The sequence below is a fragment of the Sander lucioperca genome, chromosome 1, assembly GCF_008315115.2.
Source record: "Sander lucioperca isolate FBNREF2018 chromosome 1, SLUC_FBN_1.2, whole genome shotgun sequence".
NCBI classification, from domain to species: Eukaryota; Metazoa; Chordata; class Actinopteri; order Perciformes; family Percidae; genus Sander; species Sander lucioperca.
Window position 1 is genome coordinate 23,018,331 of NC_050173.1, and position 18,961 is coordinate 23,037,291.

Here is an 18,961-nt window from a genome sequence, read left to right on the forward strand (position 1 = left end):
ATAATTAAAGAAATCCAGTAACGCTACTTATTTGAAAGGTTGTATAAAGCACATTACAACAAATTGGTGTTGGCTATTGGCTATTTGCTATTTGTAGAAGTGCCGTCGCGGCCGGTGATGACGACATATTTCGACGACTTGTAGTTCCTGTTAGTCAGTGAGTTTTGTAGGGAAGCGAAAAAAGAGATGCTCCTAGTTACTTAGCTACACATATATAATTCAAACCAGCACAATTGTGAATAGGTAGGTTTCCTTATCGTCTTGTAAGAGCAGTAAGTAACGTTAAACACCTCAACTCACCGAACGCTTGAATAGAGTCGTTAATACGTGAGTGGTTAGGCTAGTTAACGGTAGCTACGTGGCTGCTTCACATGTGTTTTGCTAACGTTAACGTAAGCTATCTGAGATCTATCATTTAAACTCGTGGTGGTTTAGGTACTGTACGTTAGTGTAGTTCAGTGAATCTTTTTAGAGAGACTGCAGCTCCTGGTATGGCTGGCAGCAGGATGAAGCTGGAGCTAACCCGTGTGGTTCAGGGAAGAAGTCGGCTGGGTGTACTGAAGGGGCTCGGCAGGACGGGACAGCACTCTCTGGAAGTCCCGGGGTGTCTGCTGCACACACACGTAGGCACAGTGCCCCACCTCACCCAGGAAACACTGCACACCCTGAGCAACCTCACCTCTGTCACTCAGGTTACCCTGTCCAATATGTAAGACACACACACACACACACACACACATACATACATACACACACACACACACACACACACACACACACACACACACACACACACACGAAGTCTAACTTTTTTTTCCTTTCTCAAGAGCAGAGCACCAGGAAGTGTTGGAGGAGTTTAAGGATGGATTCAGAAAGTTTGCAGGTACTTTGGATCAATCACATTTGTATTCTTCTTCCTCTCTCCTCCCTCAGTGGCACTATAGTAATCAGGAGAAGAGCGAAGAAGATAAATTGGGACATTCTAGCAGACCACACGGCATCAATTGCATAAATTATGATAACACCCAATCTATTCAGATTTATTCAGTATGATTAAAAAATCCATCATCATCTTTTTAACTAACTGAAAATCATGAAGTGTTGTATTGATATTAATGCAGTAGAGCTTTATTTACAGCCACTTTTTCTTTCATTTGTATAAAATGGTTGGAATCAGTTTAATATGTTCAGGTAAAGGCATACAACTGCAAAATAGTATGGACAGGTGATAGTAATGTGCAGATCTGATAGTCGAAATTGGTCAAAACATTGGACCAGATATTAGGAAATGTATAGTAGCAGCATATATATTATATGACAACAGTAGCCAGTCAGTGCTGAAATGCTATTTTAAGCAAAGTGTGTTCATACAAATAGTTTATTACTTACTTTTATTATTATTTAATACTTTTTATTTTGAGATTTGAAGTTCCTTCTTGAGCTTGAAAACAACAGATGACAAAAACAGTCTCACCACGTAGCTGTTCTATTCCTTCAGTCTCAAGCTGTTCTATTCCTTCAGTCTCAACTTTAAAGCCAACATGAATGAGAAGTCCGTTAAGTGTTTGTGATACAGTCGAAAACTCCATAACAGCTACTGAGTTCTGAACACTTACAGATCTTTAACGAGGTTGTGAGTGTAAATATCTTTCTCAAATTGTCCTTTTTTCCACCCCTTTAATGGACTGGTATGTACGTTTCTGCTGAAAAGCATGCCATTTGAACTGTGCTGTGTTAAGACTCTGTTGGTCCTTTGTCGGAAGTAGCTTTGGTAGTAATTCAAAACACATCTGCCTCACACTGTCAAAACAACAAGTCAAATCATCTCCATGTCAAAAATTAGGAGGCTGTAGAGGAGGAAAGGGACTTTGTTGAACTACTTTGAATGAACCTTGTTGCTGTTTTTCTCCACAGTTATTGTTATTTAACCTTCTGCATTAGTCATATTTTAAATAGAAACCTCAGTCAGGCTCAAAATCCTGTACTGGTGGGACTAGTTGATGTAATTTTTGATTTTGATGTAAATGTCATGCATGCATGATACACATAATTAGAAGAGCTTGGGGTGTATCAACATTATTTCCACTGGCTAGATTGGAAAAACTGGAGCAAATTGCTTCTAAACATAGTTTAATATTTAAAAAAGCGGATTAGCTTCATGAGCCTGACCAAAAAGTGGTGCCGTTCTGAGTAATATTAATATAAATGCCCCAGAAGAGTGACCTCATTCAGCTTTGATGTACAACAGTAGCTGTGGTACTAAGTTCTACTCTGCCTCAAGCAACCACATTTTAAATTAGAAATGTAATCACTGTTGTGTCACTTGTTGTAAACCTTCAGGGTATTACTACTGGGCTGTCCCAGAAGGGAAGAGCAGTGATTGAATAATTAGAAATAATAACAGCATTTGCTGCTATCAAGCCTTTTGTTTTCTCACCTTTTGATCTTCTGCTGCAGCTAGGTTTGCTGATAAGGCCACACCTCATTCCTCTCTCCCGACCCGGAGTCGTCACATTAATAACATGCAGTAATGAAGCGGCTCACTCCGTCACCTCGTTTCGTGCTGACTGTAACCCTTTGTCTGATTTTCTTCCCTCTGTGATATGCATTGATTTTTGTTTTGTGCAGGTCTTCATGATACTGTATTGTATTGCTCTCTTCACGACCCTGCGACCCCCTGCCCAACAGGTTACACTACTAATAAGGTAAGATTAAGCTTCTGCTTAAAGGAATAGTTCCACATGTTAGGAAAGCCGCTTATTCCTTCCATGTCGAGAGTTAGTCGAGAAGATCAATACTACTCTATCTGTGCGCTAAATATGTTAAAGCCTGTTAGCTTAGCATAAATACTGAAAACGGGGAAACAGCTAGTCCCACTCCGTCCAAAGGTAGCAAAATGCACCTCTAAAGCGTGAAAATTATGAAGTTGTAGTTTTATGGGGTGTTATGTGTGACTATTTGTTGGCCTGGGAGCAGTTGCTAGGCAACAGGCAAAGACTACGCTCAAGAAATACTTGCACGTAACACACAACAATGGGTTAAACCACACTTCGTGGTTTTTGCATTTTGTTTTTGTTAATAAGTGAGCTAAGAGAGGCTGGTGGGTGAATTTGTTACCTTCAGACAGAGCAAGGCTAGCTGTATACTCCTGTTTCCAGTCTTTATGCTAACTTAACCAGCTGCTGTGAGATTGGTATAGGTCTTCTCATCAACTCTTGGTAAGAAAACGAATAAGCGTATTTCCCACAATGCCAAACTATTTAAAGAGAGAATTGTCTCACCAAAGCTGTTTCAGCTCAAGCATCTTTTTACATGGAAATGCCCTCTGTGGGTTGTTATTAGACGGTGTCAGTGTGGGGCAGCGGTGGGCGGATCGAGCTGACAGTGGCCAAGTTTATGGCTCTCCAGAAGACCGTGCAGCCAGACTGGTACCAGAGCATGGCAGACGGAGAGACGTGGCAGAATAACACCTCCCGCAAAAGGGTTCGAAAGTCGGTGGATCGAACTCTCGCCCACTTGGATGAGTGTCTGCTGGTTCACCAAAAATCCCAGGTACACACACAGCAGCAGCAGCGGTCTAAACACACACCGCTGTTCTTTCACAGTACATTTGTGTATCAGTCATGCACGGCACGAGTACACAGGACAAGGATTGATATTTGGTGTTTATGTTGTCACAGGAGCCACTGTGTGGCGGCTGGAAGCACATTGAGAATAGGAGGAATTCTTTATCAGTAGTTGTGTAGGGCTCAGCATCACCGATGAATAATGAAATCAGCTGTTCTTTCTTTTAAAAGCAGCTACCTCATTTCATGACAGATAGAAGAGAGTGAATCTGATCCACATAAAGAGATGCAGGAGATGATAGATATATATATATATATATATATATATATATATATATATATATATATATATATATATATATATATATATATATATTAGGGCTGTCATCATTAACGCGTTAATCGCAATGCGATTAAGGGCCGAGCATAACGTGTACATTTTTTTTAATCGCATGCCGCCATTTATTAATTTATTTTCACTTCCCTCAGCTTTGCGTCGTGCCTAACTGGCTACTATTTTGACCCTTTGCCATACTTCCTCGTAACAACACAGCCTGCTGCTGCAGGCATGATGGAGAAAGACAGCAGCAACGAAATTCTGAATGGCGCTTTTTATTTTTCAAAGCCATATGCACATTGTGTAAAGCCGAATTAAAATATCACCGAAGCACGTCAAGCTTGAGCTACCATCTACGAGCTAAGCATAGTAGTACAGTTAACGTGACTCAGGTTGATGCTAGCAGGCTCAGGCAAAGCACTATTTTGGAGAGTGCTACTTGCCGACCTGCGGATGAAACCAAATCCAATTAAATGACTACCGCTCTTGCAAACTAACTGCAGACCTGTCAGCATCGTAGAAGACTTGGGTCTTAAAGACTACGGTTGGCATGTTCTGACCCGTCTCATACATTGCCGTCGAGGGGGACAGTAGTTTCACCATACACAGCCTGTACGACACGGAGAAAGCAGCCCAACTGGAACTGCTGCAAAGTGACGCCATGTGATCACTGGACGTCAGTGAGTAATCAAAATTATATAGGAGTTACTGAACACTATATTGACTCTAGATTCAAATGTGTGACTAGATTCACACATTTTTCTTTTGTTTATGGTAAATAAATAAATAATAAACCAATATAAATCTTAAAATCAAGTTCATAAAGTCACTTTCTTTGCATTCATTTGATTCCCAATCAAGATACACTGGTAAGAATTGCTTTCCATTGTTAATATGTACTTAAAAACATTTCTGAAATGCAAAATAATATAATTTTAATCATGTGATAAAACATGCGATTAATCGCGATTAACTCTAGAAATTCAGCGATTAATCGCAATTTAAATAAAAAATAATATATATATATGTGTATATATATATATATACACATTACACACAATACAATACACACATGCATACATACATACATACATACATATGACACCTTAACTCAGATATGCTTCAGAAGAGATAATATATTTTCCAACTGTATTGCCTTAGTCCCCTAAGGTCTGTAGCTTGATATATAGGAAGTAATTTATTCCAAGTTTGTTTGGGTTGCATTAATCTGAAAGTATGTCTTTTTAACACAGTTTTTTATTATATGTACATTTCACTGCCTGCATGTCTCTTCTGTGTATTTTATTGCCTGGCTGCAAACCAAATTTCCCTTGGGACAAGTGTAGAATGATGTTGAGCAAAGGTACAAACAAGCAACAGTGTGCTGCAGGTAAATGTTGACCTCAACATTGTCCTGACTGAGTGAGCTGCTTGATTGCTACTGAGCTCCACTCCCCACCCCCCACTGCATCTTTCCTCCTCGTGATGTGAAGTTAACTTCATGTCGAGTCATCAAAATCCACATGGTCTATGGCAAGAATAAAACCTTTATTTTTATTTTTGTACATGAGGAAAATTTCCCATTGTCCCTACACACTTGATAATGCTCCATAAACTTTTCTTTCTATATTTCACCAATCACCAAACTGTGTGTCATTGCCAGGAGTTGGAGGGAGTGGAGATGTTTGGGGTGGTGGAGGGAGGAGACATCCTGGAAGAGAGGGTGCGCTCAGCCAGGGAGACAGCCAAGAGGCCGGTGGCAGGATTCTGCCTGGACGGCCTGCAGATGGGCTCCATGGACCGGGCCCTGAGGACCCAGCTCATCACTGCTGTGACCAAAGAGCTGCCTGAGGACAAACCAAGGTCAGCTTCTGACTGTGTGAGAAATGTTTTTATTGATCACAGAGATTTCCCCCCTATTAATCATACACTCGTCTCTAATGTTTAATTTGAAAGTACTCTATGTTATTTACTATCTTGACATCAATAAGACAGATGTAGCACCTGTTTAGGAACAGCCTGTAAATGCTCTACAGTAAATCCATACAGAAACAAAAAACACCTGAGGGGCTACAAAAGGATTTTCATCATTTCATCATCATGAAAAGGTCATTACCATTTTAAAGCGTCCAACACCTAAATATATTCAGTTTACAATGACATTAAACAGAGGAAAGCAGCATGTTGGAGTCTCTAAAACCAGAGAAGGTTTGGAGTTTTTTTTGCTTGAAAAAACTTAAATATATGATTAAGAAAAATGTATGCAGATTCATTTTCTGTTGATAAACAAATCGATTTGTTGACTAATTGTTTCACCCCTAATGCAAACTCGAAGGAAGCAAACACATCTTTATATTTGGGAACCTCTAACTAGGAGATACTCAACATTGTTACTAGTTACCAAAATGATTACGCAGTTACCAACACTGGAATTTATTAATTCTTTGCTGATACATGAATGAATACAATTTTAATTAATTTGGTTCCTTTTTATTTTTAGTAAATTAACAAACCAGTGCAGCAGTGCAGTGTGATTCAGAGATTGAGAGTGGTCCCAGTTGGTAGGTCCAGCTTATCAGTTAACGAGCCTGCTTGATTGATTAGAAGTGAAAACCCAGCAGCTTCTCTCTGTTTTAAATAATTATAAATTGAATATCTTTGGGTTTTGGACTTTTGATCGGACAAAGCAAGCCATTTTGAAGACGTCACCTTGGGCTCTGGGAGTTGTGATAGATGTTTCACTGTCATTTTTTTAAAAGATTTTTTTATGGGCATTTCTGCCTTTAATGATAGGACAGCTCAGACATGAGAGGGGGAAGACATGCAGGAGATCCGTCACAGGTCAAACTCGAACCCTGGACCTTCTGCATCGAGGAATAAACCTCTACACATGTGCGCCCGCTCCACCAACCGAGCCAACCGGCCACCTTCACTGTCATTTTATATAAACAAATAATTGTAAAGATAATTGACACAGTCATTTAATGAAAAGTATTGTTCGTCATAACCCCAAATATAATCTTGGTTTAAGATTAAAACACTCAACTCGTACATATATATAATAGAAAGATTATCTAGCCAATTAGTATTGTATGTATAGTATGGTATTAAAGTATCCAGGAGCTGCATTTGAGCTCATCGGGAATACCGAGGGACGCCACCGTCCCTGCTGTTAGTGCTGGCTGTTAGGAGATGCTGCTTCCTACTGGAAAGTGGAGTGGAGTCATTATCAAATGCTAAATTGGGCTTGGCCTTGATGCCTGCAGGCAGAGAGTCAGAGGGAGCTAGTTTACTGAAAGCCCACAAAGGGCACAAACACACATATGTTGTAGACCCTTGTGTTCATGAATAATGTAATGTTTAATTCAGTACTTTCTGCTGTTTGTGCTGTGACTGTCAGACTGCTGCAGGGTGTAGGACAACCTGATGAGGTGCTGGCGTGCGTGGAGGCCGGTGTGGACCTGTTTGAGAGTTTCTTCCCCTTCCAGGTGACAGAGCGAGGCTGTGCTCTTTGCTTCAGCTTTGACATTTCCCCGGACCCGGAGCTCGCAGGTAGAGCGCCCCATGCAGGTGTGGTGAATACCTGTGCTAAGGAATAGTTTTGTTACAACTTTTTCTTTTTACATGCTACATCATTTAGAGGGTAAATCAATATCTCTGATAAAGCTAAACCACAAGTGATGAAAGAAAGTTTAACTTAATTGGCAGCTGTGGTGCGCTGACAGATATTGATCTAGTAATTTATGTGGTGCTTCAGCACCAAACTCCATTAAAAAAAAACTAACCTATTTTATTGTTAATGATTTTACTTGTTTTGTCTTTCTCTTGTACTCCAAACTAATGTAGATTTTGTAACATCAATGAATTGAACATATCAGCAGATGCAGATCAAGCTTGTTAACTTTCGGCTGCTCTAACATTCCCATTTAAGTTGCATCTACCCCCCTCCACTTTCTTGTTCTTCTTAGGCAGCAACTTATGTAGCTGTGTTTCTTTAGACATTAGCAAACATTAAGCATTTAAATGAAAGCACACAGAGGTTTAATTCCAAACTTAAAAGGGAACAAGGTGACACTTCTGCTGTTGTCAAACCAAGTAACCTTTCAGGTAAAACAACCTAACATAACATAATGACTTTTTAAAGTGTGATGAAGGAAATTACCCCAAAAAGATGGAAAACACTGGCTTTTCTTTTCAACAGCTTGCATTAGGGTATATGCCTAGAGCAAACTGACATGTCACAATGTAGTATGGGTGCTTAGGTAGGGGGTCTCTTTCGCTATATGCATTTGGATTGCATGTGGTAGAGAATATGACTCCTCTCACCATGATAGTTTTTGTTATTTCTATAGGAGGAGTTGTGATGTTGAGTTAAAAATGCTTACAGAATGTAAATGGCCATTAATGTCACAGCAGAGAGGCTGAACAGAACATTTTCTCTAATTATAATATCTTTAAATGGTTCCAGTGTACAGACCTTGCAGGGTGTCTTCAGTAAATGAACAAGCCCTTCATCTAATTTTAGTCTGACTGCTATTCGAGCCAGTTTTCACATACTGAATTGGAAGTGTGTGTGTGTGTGTGTGTGTGTGTGTGTGTGTCTGTGTGTGTGTGTGTGTGTGTGTGTGTGTGTGTGTGTGTGTGAGAATTTACATTAAAATCAGAGATGGATCATGGCTATTGAAGTTATGTGTTTGGTTGTTTGTGTGCGTGTAGTGGTTGGTGTGTATTTTCTAGCCTCAGTTCAATTGGGTAGGAAGAAATTCAGCTGGTAAAATTAAATCAATGGTGTATCCTATAGCAGCTCCAGTAAGGTAACAATTAAATACAGGTCTGTCATACTGATTGTTGTCCCAAGTGAAAAGCTAAAGAAGTGTTATGACAAGAGCTGTGGGAAATGCACTGACTCAGCCTGCTGAGGACATTGTGCTTCATTAAAAAGTTGCATGAAACTAGTATGACAGATGGAGTGAAGTTGGGTATCTGGTAGCATGTAGTGTCAGACAGCACTAATCGATTCTGCACAGGGAGCATAATGGAGTTCAGTGGAGGTGAGAGCACTGATGGTGTCAAACCTGAAATTCTAATTCCCCTCTCAGCCAATTACAAAGCCCTGTGGACCGGTCCAGTTAAGACTGTTTTTGACATGGCAGACCACATGCTATTTACCCTATTCCGTCCTTCTAACCCTCTTGAAGTTTTCCTTTTTCTCCATCTTTAGACCTTTATGTTTTCAATCTTACTTTTCTCCCCTTACTGCACTTCCTCCACCTATTCTACCCTAAAAAGCCAAAACGCTGTAACTACACATTTGCTCAAAATTGAGTTTGCCCAGAATCAGTTTTACCATGATATAAAAAAAGTGTTTATGCCATAGAAATGTGTAATTTCTGGGGAACACACATCATTTGTAAGAACTACAAAACAGGTAAAAACCAAACTGCAGCACTATGGCTAGTTACGGCTAGTAGTTGAAAAATGTGTTCTAATGCTCCAACATCTTAATAATTGAGTGGTTATACCACATAAATAAGGTAGTAGCCTAATGTAATCACAATGTAGAATGAAAAAAGCAAAACCATATAAACTTGTCCTGCTAAGCTAACTAGCCTAGCTTATTGGAGATCTCTGTAGCCTCCGACTCCAGTGGAATTAAATTAAAATAGCTTGTTTGTTTAAAGGGGTGATAGAATGCAAAACCGAGTTTACCTTGTCATAGTTGAATCACGACAGTTCGGTGGGTAAAATAAGACATGCATAGAACCTCAAAGTCCCATTGGCATCCCTTTCCTATGCAAATCTCACAATTTGAAACTGCTGCTGAAAACGGACGGATCTCAACAAAGCTCATAGTTGACATCAGCTTGGTGGCTCCTCCTTATTTGGCTCTAGTCTGTACCTTTGTCACTCCCCAAAATTTACATACACCACTGACCTGAGATCAGCTAGTCTTCTGAATAGGTCGCGCAGATCTCAGAAATTTTATACATTGTTCGTCTGCTATTTCATTACTAAATTCACTTCTGAGACTTTTTTATGCGAGAAATCAACTATGTAGAGCTCAAATATGGGCTGTTTTACGAAAATTGATGGCTAATTGAAAATTTGGTAAGACGGTGTCGGACTTCCACCGGCATTTGGTAGTCCAGTAACCCAAAAACGGTGACTTTGCTCTGGGTATGAAGCGCTGCGGGCTGCCGCTGTCTCGTCAGACTGTGTGGAGCTCCTGACGTTCGACGCTGTCTTACCAAATTTGCAATTAGCCATCAATTTTTGTAAAACGGCCCATATTTGAGCTTTACATAGTTGATTTCTCGCATAAAAAAGTCTCAGAAGTGAATTTAGTAATGAAATAGCAGACAAACAATGTATAACATTGCAGTGTCTGAAATATGAGACTTGCTGTCTCGTCTCCAATGTGTGTGTATGTGCTTCACTCAACCAATCAGCGCGCAGCTCATCTAAATATTCATGAGCATACCATATTTGGAAGAAAAGCTCTCGTTCCAAATAGGGCCATTCCACAGGGTAGCATTAGGGCCCATAGAATAGCACCCAGGCCATTTTCAGCCCAACCAATGTTACATACCCTATTAGGAGACCTTAAGGAACAGTGTGAAATACCCTATATAATCATTCTATCACCCCTTTAAACGCAAAAGAAAGACGAAGACAAAGAACTATTTTTTTTGTGTGTGGGTGTGTTTTCTCGGCAACCTTTTAGATGTCCAAACATCGAGTGCACTATCCAAAATGTTTCTTTTTTAACTATCTGTCTAAAAGGCATAACATTAAGGTTTTCAGCAATGTGCTTCACAGTTTAGTTAAGTAGCCTGTTTCTGTAGGCAGAATTGCTCTTCAGCGCAAGTTATCTTTCCATCCTTTACATCTTATTAGCTTCAGTCAAGCCTCATTTTGTTGCTTTGTTGCACTCTGCTTCACCTGTTTCAGTTTGCACTAAACCCATTTTGCTCCATTGTTGCCTTTTAATCTCCATACTTAATCTTTCCGTCTTCCTGTGTTTTTCATCTCTTTTATATCCATTGTGTGTGTTGTGGTCTACCCTCCTGTAAACAACATCTTTCTTGATAAAACAAGGCTCTTCTCTGGTTTCTTATTCATTTTCATTTAATTAAGTGACGTCACCTTGCAGTGAACACCCATCTGTGTAAGACAGGCTTTGGTTGTCATAACATAGCCAGTAAGTAATTATATTATAATGGTGGAGATAATATAGGACACAGCAGTGTTTAAAGGCGGTCAAGCTACAGTATTTGTTCCTGTTTATTTTCGCTGCCAGGCTGATAGAGCCATGGTTCTGTAGGTAGGTTTTCGTGCTAAATATATAATAAATAATGAGATAATGCTGTGAATAGTTTGTGGTGTGCTAGGATTAATGGATGGATGGATGTATGTTTGCTTTGGCAGTGCTAGGGCTGGATGAAGAGAGGGACACGGCGGGAGAGACGCAACAGAATGGAGATTTTAATCTTGAAGATCAAACGCAGATGACATCCTTTGAGATCAATCTCAAAGACAAAAGGTTTGTGGCAGCTATAATAACACTCCAACGGGTTTCATAAGTAGCAGTGCTTGCAGAATCATGAACACTTGATTAACTTTTAGGGTGCCTGTTCATGAATTCTACGTACTTAAACTTTCTTTGAACTTCTATTCAGGTACCAGGACGACTTCAGGCCCCTGGTGGAGGGGTGTGGCTGCTACTGCTGTAAGAACCACCAGAGGGCGTACCTGCACCACCTGCTGGTGACCAATGAGCTGCTGGCTGGAGTCCTGCTCATGATTCACAACACAGCCCACTATCATGCCTTCTTCGGCGCCCTGAGAGAAGCTCTGGCCAATGATAAACTGGACCTTCTAAAGAGACGGGTACTTAGGGAAAGTGGCAGGCAGACATAAAGAAAGGACTAAGACTCATAAGTGGAATGATAGGAGAGGGATTGATCCTGCTTTTCCTTTAAAGGATCACTGGACTGACTTGGCCAGACGCAATCAAAGCTTTGTCTTACCACCTCAGAGACCTTGAGACAGAGCCCCTCCATATATGGAATGAAAAGACAAAAAGACACCCATTTGATGTTTGTCCCTTAGATGTGGGTCCTGGTTTCACAGCAGGAGGGACCGCTCCCTGAAGCTTGTGTATTGATCTGAGCAGATAGCCAGGAGATGAAGTCAGAGTTAGGTGCCTTAAGAGGGAAAGGAGCTGGATAGGAGGTCAAGAGGAATTTGCATAAAGAGATACATGTAAGGATGGATGGTGGTGTACTATTGACTGACTAAATCCCTGTGTGCCTTCTGTTGTGGTGTGATTGCAGGTTAGCAGATGATTAATACCCTTTGGACTCATTGATACAGTAGCATAGACCAGAGGGAGAACCAACTTGGGTAACCCAAAAAAGTTCCCGCTTTTCTCCTGTCATACATTAAAACATCATGTACTAAGATTTCTTTGAGGCATCCTTTTGTTATTTCATATTGGTCTGTCGTCATCCAGCCGTTCATTTATTCTTGTGCACCAGGAATATTTTTAATGTTTCAGTTGGATGAGCTGCTCACACACGTAGACTTTGACTTCATGTCGCTGTCAAACCCATAGACTAATCAGCATGTATGATGAGATTGTGTGTCGCATTAAACACGGCGCTCTCAACATGCAGATGGTGGTGGCTTTCTCTTGTGAGCTTCGGGGAGGTTAACTGAAGGTTTGAGCTGACAGCTTCACCATTCCCACTGCTGAGGGAGGATAAAGATCAAGGAAAGATATGGGTCTCTACTGCCTCCCATGCAGCAATGGAGAGAGGCATTTTGAAAGTAAGGAGATATAATTGACTGCCAGACCGTGCAGATATCTGTGGGGGACAAGGGACAGACTGAGTTGGTTTAATGGGATGGTAGTAGACAGAAGATGGTGTGGAGAAGGTTGTAAAGTCAATCCCCCAGATTAGCCAGTAAAAATAGAATGAGTAGTGAACGGATATTGCCCTCCTTTCCCTGGATAATGGCTAATAGTATTTTACTCAGAAACTTCTCAGTGGAGGTGTTCAGCAGCTAATGTTTCCTTGTCTATCTGACAAACATTTGTATAAAAAAATTGTCACTAAATCTACCCTTGGTAAATACGCACTGGTTAAAACAAGGTTTCCGTCTGTTTATTGCAATAATTAGGCCCCTTTGAAGTGGTTCTTAATGACGGTTGATTGACGCTCCTAATAAGATTCCAACTGATTATTCATGTTGACATATATTTTTCAGGTTTGTGACCTTCAACTGCAAGAGAAAGTAGAACAAAAGTGATTGCAAAAATGATGAGATACAGCACAATGAAATAGAATATAAATAAGCATGTAGCAGATAGGGGTTGGTGTCCCCAGCTGACCTATGGTTAGAGTGTATTAAGTAGAAAAATAAGAGTTTGAGAACAATATTTGGATTTAGAGCATCTAGGATACACAGGAGTTTATACCCTTTACGTTAAGAGATTCACACAAGATTCCTACAGAATGGACGTGTGATATTAAAACTATTGATGTGGGATCCTTGGGTTAGTTTGCTCCTTCCAGCTCATTTCAACTATGCTGAAAATAACCATGGCTCATAGGTTTGATAGATTATTATAGTATATTAGTATAGTATATAACCGCAATTATTTCAAAGTTGTGAGCACACCTTTAACATTATGGGAATTCATTTTCAAAATGCACTTGTTGTAGATAAACTTAAAGCAGGGTTAATTGTTTTTAATTGGGTTAATTTGATTTTGTGTTAATTGACACACACACACCACATGTCATACAAATATATTTATTAGTGCAGCTTTAAACTGTCAGTGCTGCACAGGACACCATGTGCCTCTTTCTCTCTGCTGCACTGAGCGACATTGGCCACAATTTCCATGTAAAGAGCTCTGAATGACATAGTCAGCTGGCCGCCCCTCATAGCTCATTTCAACCAATTATACTGATGGAAAGTGCCATTCAGGCTGTATCACTACACGTTTCTTTTCTGTATCTACTCTTGAGCTGAGCCTCACATTAATCCCACACTCCACATGGCAGCTGGATTGTTATCTGCTGTCATGGCAGCACAACATGAAAAAGGATGAGATCAGCTTCTCTCCTAAGACAACAGAAAGTCTCATAAAGCCAGCAGTGTGAAGTGCAGCGGGTGTTATCGTGGAGGAAATGATGGCCAGAGAAGGGTTTCATCAGTGAGGGATTGTGTTGTCGGAGCAGAGCATCCAGAGTCTTTACAGGAGTTAAAAAGTGCCAGCATTTGTCATTTTGAGAGGAAAAGTGTCACGTTGTAATGCTTTGGAAGCTTAAATCATTGATTCAACAAGGTGCCACAGCTTTGATTAATGGGTTACTCAACCGTACTACTGGGCACAGGCCTGGGTGTCACCTGAGAAGCTTCTGTTTGTGATTAACATCTTGTTGAAAATGTTATTGAATGATTACAAAGAGACATATCAACTACGATGAGACACAAAACAACTACAAAGAGACACAAAACAATAAATATGCCAAACAACTACAGAGTGGCACAAATCAACTACAATGAGACACAAAACAACTACAGAGAGACAAAAAATGACCATAAAGAGAAGAAAGTATCTCTGACAGTCTTCTACGTGTCTACGGGGCCTGTTGTCTCATAATCTGTCCAAGGTTGTAGCTCCCTTTTCAACTACAGTCGCTCAAAATAACATCATTCTGTCAGCTTACTTTACAGGATGTCCTTCATGTCACCCAATCATAAACAATAAGGCTACAACAAACCTACGCTGTGACGACTCCCTCAGTAGCTCCTGACCCTCTCCTCAGTCCCCTTGGCCACCCTTGACCACCAGCGAGGGGCAGCCGTGATTCTTGCCACTTTGCAGGCTATGAATGATTGCTCACTAAACGGGAGGGCAAATGCCTTATTACCTCCCTGATGTATTTCAAGATTCATTTATTCACATAAATCATGGGCTGACAATGTTTTAAATCACCGGGGACCTACTCACTCCGTTGGATGCCCTAAGTGAATATTTCATCAGGGCTGTGACTCTGCACTTCATAATGTATAAGTCTAAGTTAAAGTACTCTGAACTATAGAGATAGAGAAGGTCATAATACATTAATGCTTCAGACGTATTGGTTAACATCCCTCATGACCTTCTACCCCAGTGTCATGTGTAAATGTAATGGGATGTGATATGAAACCAGTATCATAATGTTTGAAAAACATTGCAACACGTGTGTAGGCCTTTTCTGCATATCATGCCCCGTTACTGTGATTTTTATACTGTACAAATCCTGGGGATGATCCTATATTTTTCTTCTTCTGGTACCAGTTTGCTCACTGCAACACCAGTATGGAATTCTATTCAAAGAAGAACAACCGAAAATATTTGCACTACAACCGGTCCTTTGACTTTGTTGAACATTTGCAAGCGATGGTGTTTTTCCGGGTTGGTGAACGAGGCTGTCAATGAAGTGTAGTGTAGTTTTGTGCAAATCCCATCCCATATTAAGGCTAGGGGTAGAATACCAAATTCAGTGAATGAAAATGGAGGAAGTATACATTTGATTATAGCTCCTGAACTTTTTTGGACTGAAACGGAAAATGTTTCGATCCTCGGGTTTTGCGAGCGCACATGTTCACGATCTTATTTCAGGCTGTTAGCACGTTAACATTTCCTAAGTAGCACTAAATACAAAGTACAGCTGAGGCTGATAGGAATATCAAAAACCAATTTATTGGACAAAGTGAAGTTTTGACCTGAGGAAAAGTTAAGGGATCATAAACGTTATTACAATTTATCCTGAGGAGAACATGAATGTCTGTACCAAATTTCCTGACCATCCATCTGGCAGTTGTCAAGACATTTCAGTCTGTTTCAGTAAATAATCAATTTACCATCATAGAAAACAACAAAAAGTACCAAATTATTGAAACCAGAGAAACTTTAATTAATTGTTTCAGCTGTACTAATTACGCTTACTCTTCTTTTTGACTCACAAATCCTCCTCTTTGCCTGTGCACACACAAATGAAATGAAACATACTGCCAGAATAAATAAAAAGATGTGCAGAGAGGTTGGCTGGGGTGGCCCAAAATCATATTTTATTGAATGAAGTGTTTTATTTGGTTTGCCTCTGAGTCAGCAAAAAGCTCCCTACAGTAAGAAACATGGTTGGAATTTTTAGAAAATATTAAAAAATGCTTTTTCTTACAACTTACAGTATATTTATCATACCAATCAATAGCAGAACAATACACACAGGGAAATGAGGGTAACAAGCACCTTTACATTTTGATGCTCTGTCTGTACAGTGGTTCAGTTACTAAACGCATGATTATTGTGGGATGTTAGCTAAATCCTGAGAGAACATAATGTCTCTTTTTTTTGGATCAAAGTAATTTGGAAAATATGTATTAGTTAATTGAGGGTTTATTTAAAGGACACCAAATGTTACAGAAGGTCGGATGAGCTTTTGCTTCTGTAGTTTCTGTGTTTCACTACTAAAGCAGGCTTTTCATTTATGTTGCTCTTCTGCTCTAGAGGTCACAGGGAATTGAACAAAAGGTCAGTTGTGTAGTCAGTGTAGCGGGACAGCGGATGGATGAAAAGGCCACGTAGGATTTGACCTTTACTGGTGAGTATCACCGGTTAGGGCGGGGAATTTGCAGAATGAACTCATTCAGCATTATTTCAGGTCTGTGCTGTTTGCTGTTTGAAGGAAAGAGAGACGAGAAAAGGAAAGAGCATTAGGTAAAACATTAACATTAAACATTAACACTTAAAGTTTCTGTGCAGCTGCATCGTATCACTTATTACAGTACAGGGAAGTTGCAGCAAGTGATTTGCTGCACTTGAAGTATTTACAGCTAAAGTTATATCCAAGCATGCCTCCCTACAGTGTGTCTGAATAGGCAGTAGTTTGAAAACGCTTTTACACAATGAGTGATGATTGAGAGAGTCATCTTCCCCTAATGGCGTGACATATAATATAACCTTGTTGTTGTTTATGAGCTTTCCTTAAGGATCTTGTGGGGTAATTTGTAATGCACCTTCTAAAAGTTATATTTAATCACCACTGTTGTTGATAGCTTATGGGCCCCTGTTTGAAAGAGCGAAACGGTAAAGAAAGACTTAATGATGGCGAATTTATGTGATCACCATGCCATCAATCAAACCGCTCATGTATTTCTGCTGCAATGATCTGTTCATATACATGTCAACCATAATTCAGGATGTTTTTTTTGTTACTTCTAAAGTGGTTGGATGAAGAAAAATGGGTCCTAAGGCTGCTATTTAAAGGGATAGTTCACCCTAAAATCAAAAATACATATTTTCCCTCTTACCTGTAATCAGAATCAGAATCGGAATCAGAAAGGGCTTTATTGCCAAGTACGTTTTTGCACATACAAGGAATTTGTCATGATGTTGTTGGTGCATGTCACACATTCAAATATAAGAAGGATAAAAAGAATATAAACAATATAAGTATAAACATATACACACAGTATGTATTCATAACGATATTCTGATTCTAAAGGGATAGTTCACCCTAAAATCCAAAATACATATTTTCCCTCTTACCTGTAATGCTATTTAGCAATCTAGATTGTTTTAGTGCGAGTTGCCCAGTGCTGGAGTTATCAGCTGCAGAGATGTCTGCCTTCTCTCCAATATAATGGAAGCAGATGGCACTCACACTCGGCTTGTGGTGCCCAAAGCATCAAAAAATACATTTGAAAGTCAACAGCAATGTCTCTTTCCAGAAATCATAAACCAGTTACTCAAGATAATCTACAGACCTGCTTGTGAGCAGTTTCACGTAGCAACTTTATTCTTTCTACAAAGCTACACCCTCAAATCGTAGAGTTTTATTGTAATGACAGCTTAGAGAGTTTTGTTCCCAAGAGTGTGACTGAACATCTTGATGGGTTTACACGCAGAGCCTTGATTAAATAGTGATCGCATTCCATGAAGGTTTTGGTTGTGGAGAAGGAGTGAGACATCAGTGGAGGCTTGTCTTCTTCGCCTTTCAGGCACAAACAGCGTATTGGCCAATGTTGCCATAGCTACATTGAGGCATGTGTGTGGCATTATTTCTGGAGCAAACTTTGAGACATTAGTAGTATTTCTTTTCTCTGAATAGCTGTGGAACGTTTCTCTATTTTGCAGAACTAGCTGGGTAATCAAAGCATTGGACAGGTTATGAAAAGAATAAGGACAAAAAAAATGACATCAGCTGTTGAGAGATCAGGCAACCAGTGGACAGAAATCCAATTGTTCCTGCTCTTACAAACAAGGTTTTCCTTCTTCTCGCCTGTATAAATGGAGACAGCTGATAGCAGAGATCTATAATTTCATCTGGATTTTGAAGGAACATCAAAAGCAGATTCGCTTTAAGTCACATCACATATCTGTTGCTCACTGCAAATTCTGGTGCTTTTGAGAATATTTCCTTTAAATATCTCTTCTGGAGAAAACAAAAGTACTCGGCATTGAGCAATATGTCGTTTATATTGGATTTCCCACAAATATAACCTCAATAAACCACTGAAAAATCCCTCAAAGCACATCTACTCCCTTATTGAGAATTCCTGTCTATGAATAGCAGCTGCCTCAGACCTCCCACTCCACCCACCACCACCGCTGGTCCGCTTAGAACTAGCCATATGTCATTTAAAAGAAGTCAAGCTGATTTTTATTTGTGCTCAGAAATAACAAGATTGCAGATTATAAGAATTCTGCTGCTGCCATATAAAACGTTTACTGAGCTGAGAACTTGCTCACACTTTCATAGACATAGAAACATCTTAGTATCTGAAAAAGTGAGCTGAGCAGATTCTAACAATTTGTGATTTGTGTCTGCATGATTACAACTGAAGGCATTATTAGACTGACATGAAGGACTCTAACCCTAACTGTGTTTGTTTTGGTTCACCATACACAACACGTTTTAAATTTAAGCTGACCACCTTTTTAATAAATGAACACTGTTAACACACTATCTGATTCAATCTGTTAGCTAACAAT

General features: G+C 39.9%; 1 protein-coding gene across 2 annotated transcripts; it reads left to right on the forward strand.

Annotated features, from left to right (window-relative positions):
- The first annotated feature begins 140 nt into the window (after positions 1-140).
- On the forward strand, positions 141-13,043 carry qtrt2 (queuine tRNA-ribosyltransferase accessory subunit 2). Of its 2 annotated transcripts, none has more exons than XM_031282030.2 (8): positions 141-709; positions 828-883; positions 2,629-2,705; positions 3,343-3,552; positions 5,567-5,766; positions 7,304-7,473; positions 11,332-11,446; positions 11,583-13,043. In XM_031282030.2, the coding sequence occupies exons 1-8, from the start codon at positions 492-494 to the stop codon at positions 11,821-11,823; spliced, it is 1,287 nt and encodes a 428-aa protein (XP_031137890.1). In that variant the 5' UTR covers positions 141-491; the 3' UTR covers positions 11,824-13,043. The 2 variants fall into 2 exon arrangements, with proteins under 2 accessions (XP_031137890.1, XP_031137891.1); XM_031282031.2 differs by having other exon boundaries at positions 142-709; positions 7,304-7,455.
- The last annotated feature ends 5,918 nt before the right edge of the window (positions 13,044-18,961 follow it).

What these genes read in the sequence shown, in the direction of transcription:
- qtrt2 (XM_031282030.2), top strand. Translation starts at nt 492, where the DNA reads ATGGCTGGCAGCAGGATGAAGCTGGAGCTAACCCGTGTGGTTCAGGGA. An exon ending in TGGATTCAGAAAGTTTGCAG is followed by an intron (nt 884 to 2,628) that starts GTACTTTGGATC and finishes TGTTTTGTGCAG; the next exon opens with GTCTTCATGATACTGTATTG. An exon ending in ATCAATCTCAAAGACAAAAG is followed by an intron (nt 11,447 to 11,582) that starts GTTTGTGGCAGC and finishes ACTTCTATTCAG; the next exon opens with GTACCAGGACGACTTCAGGC.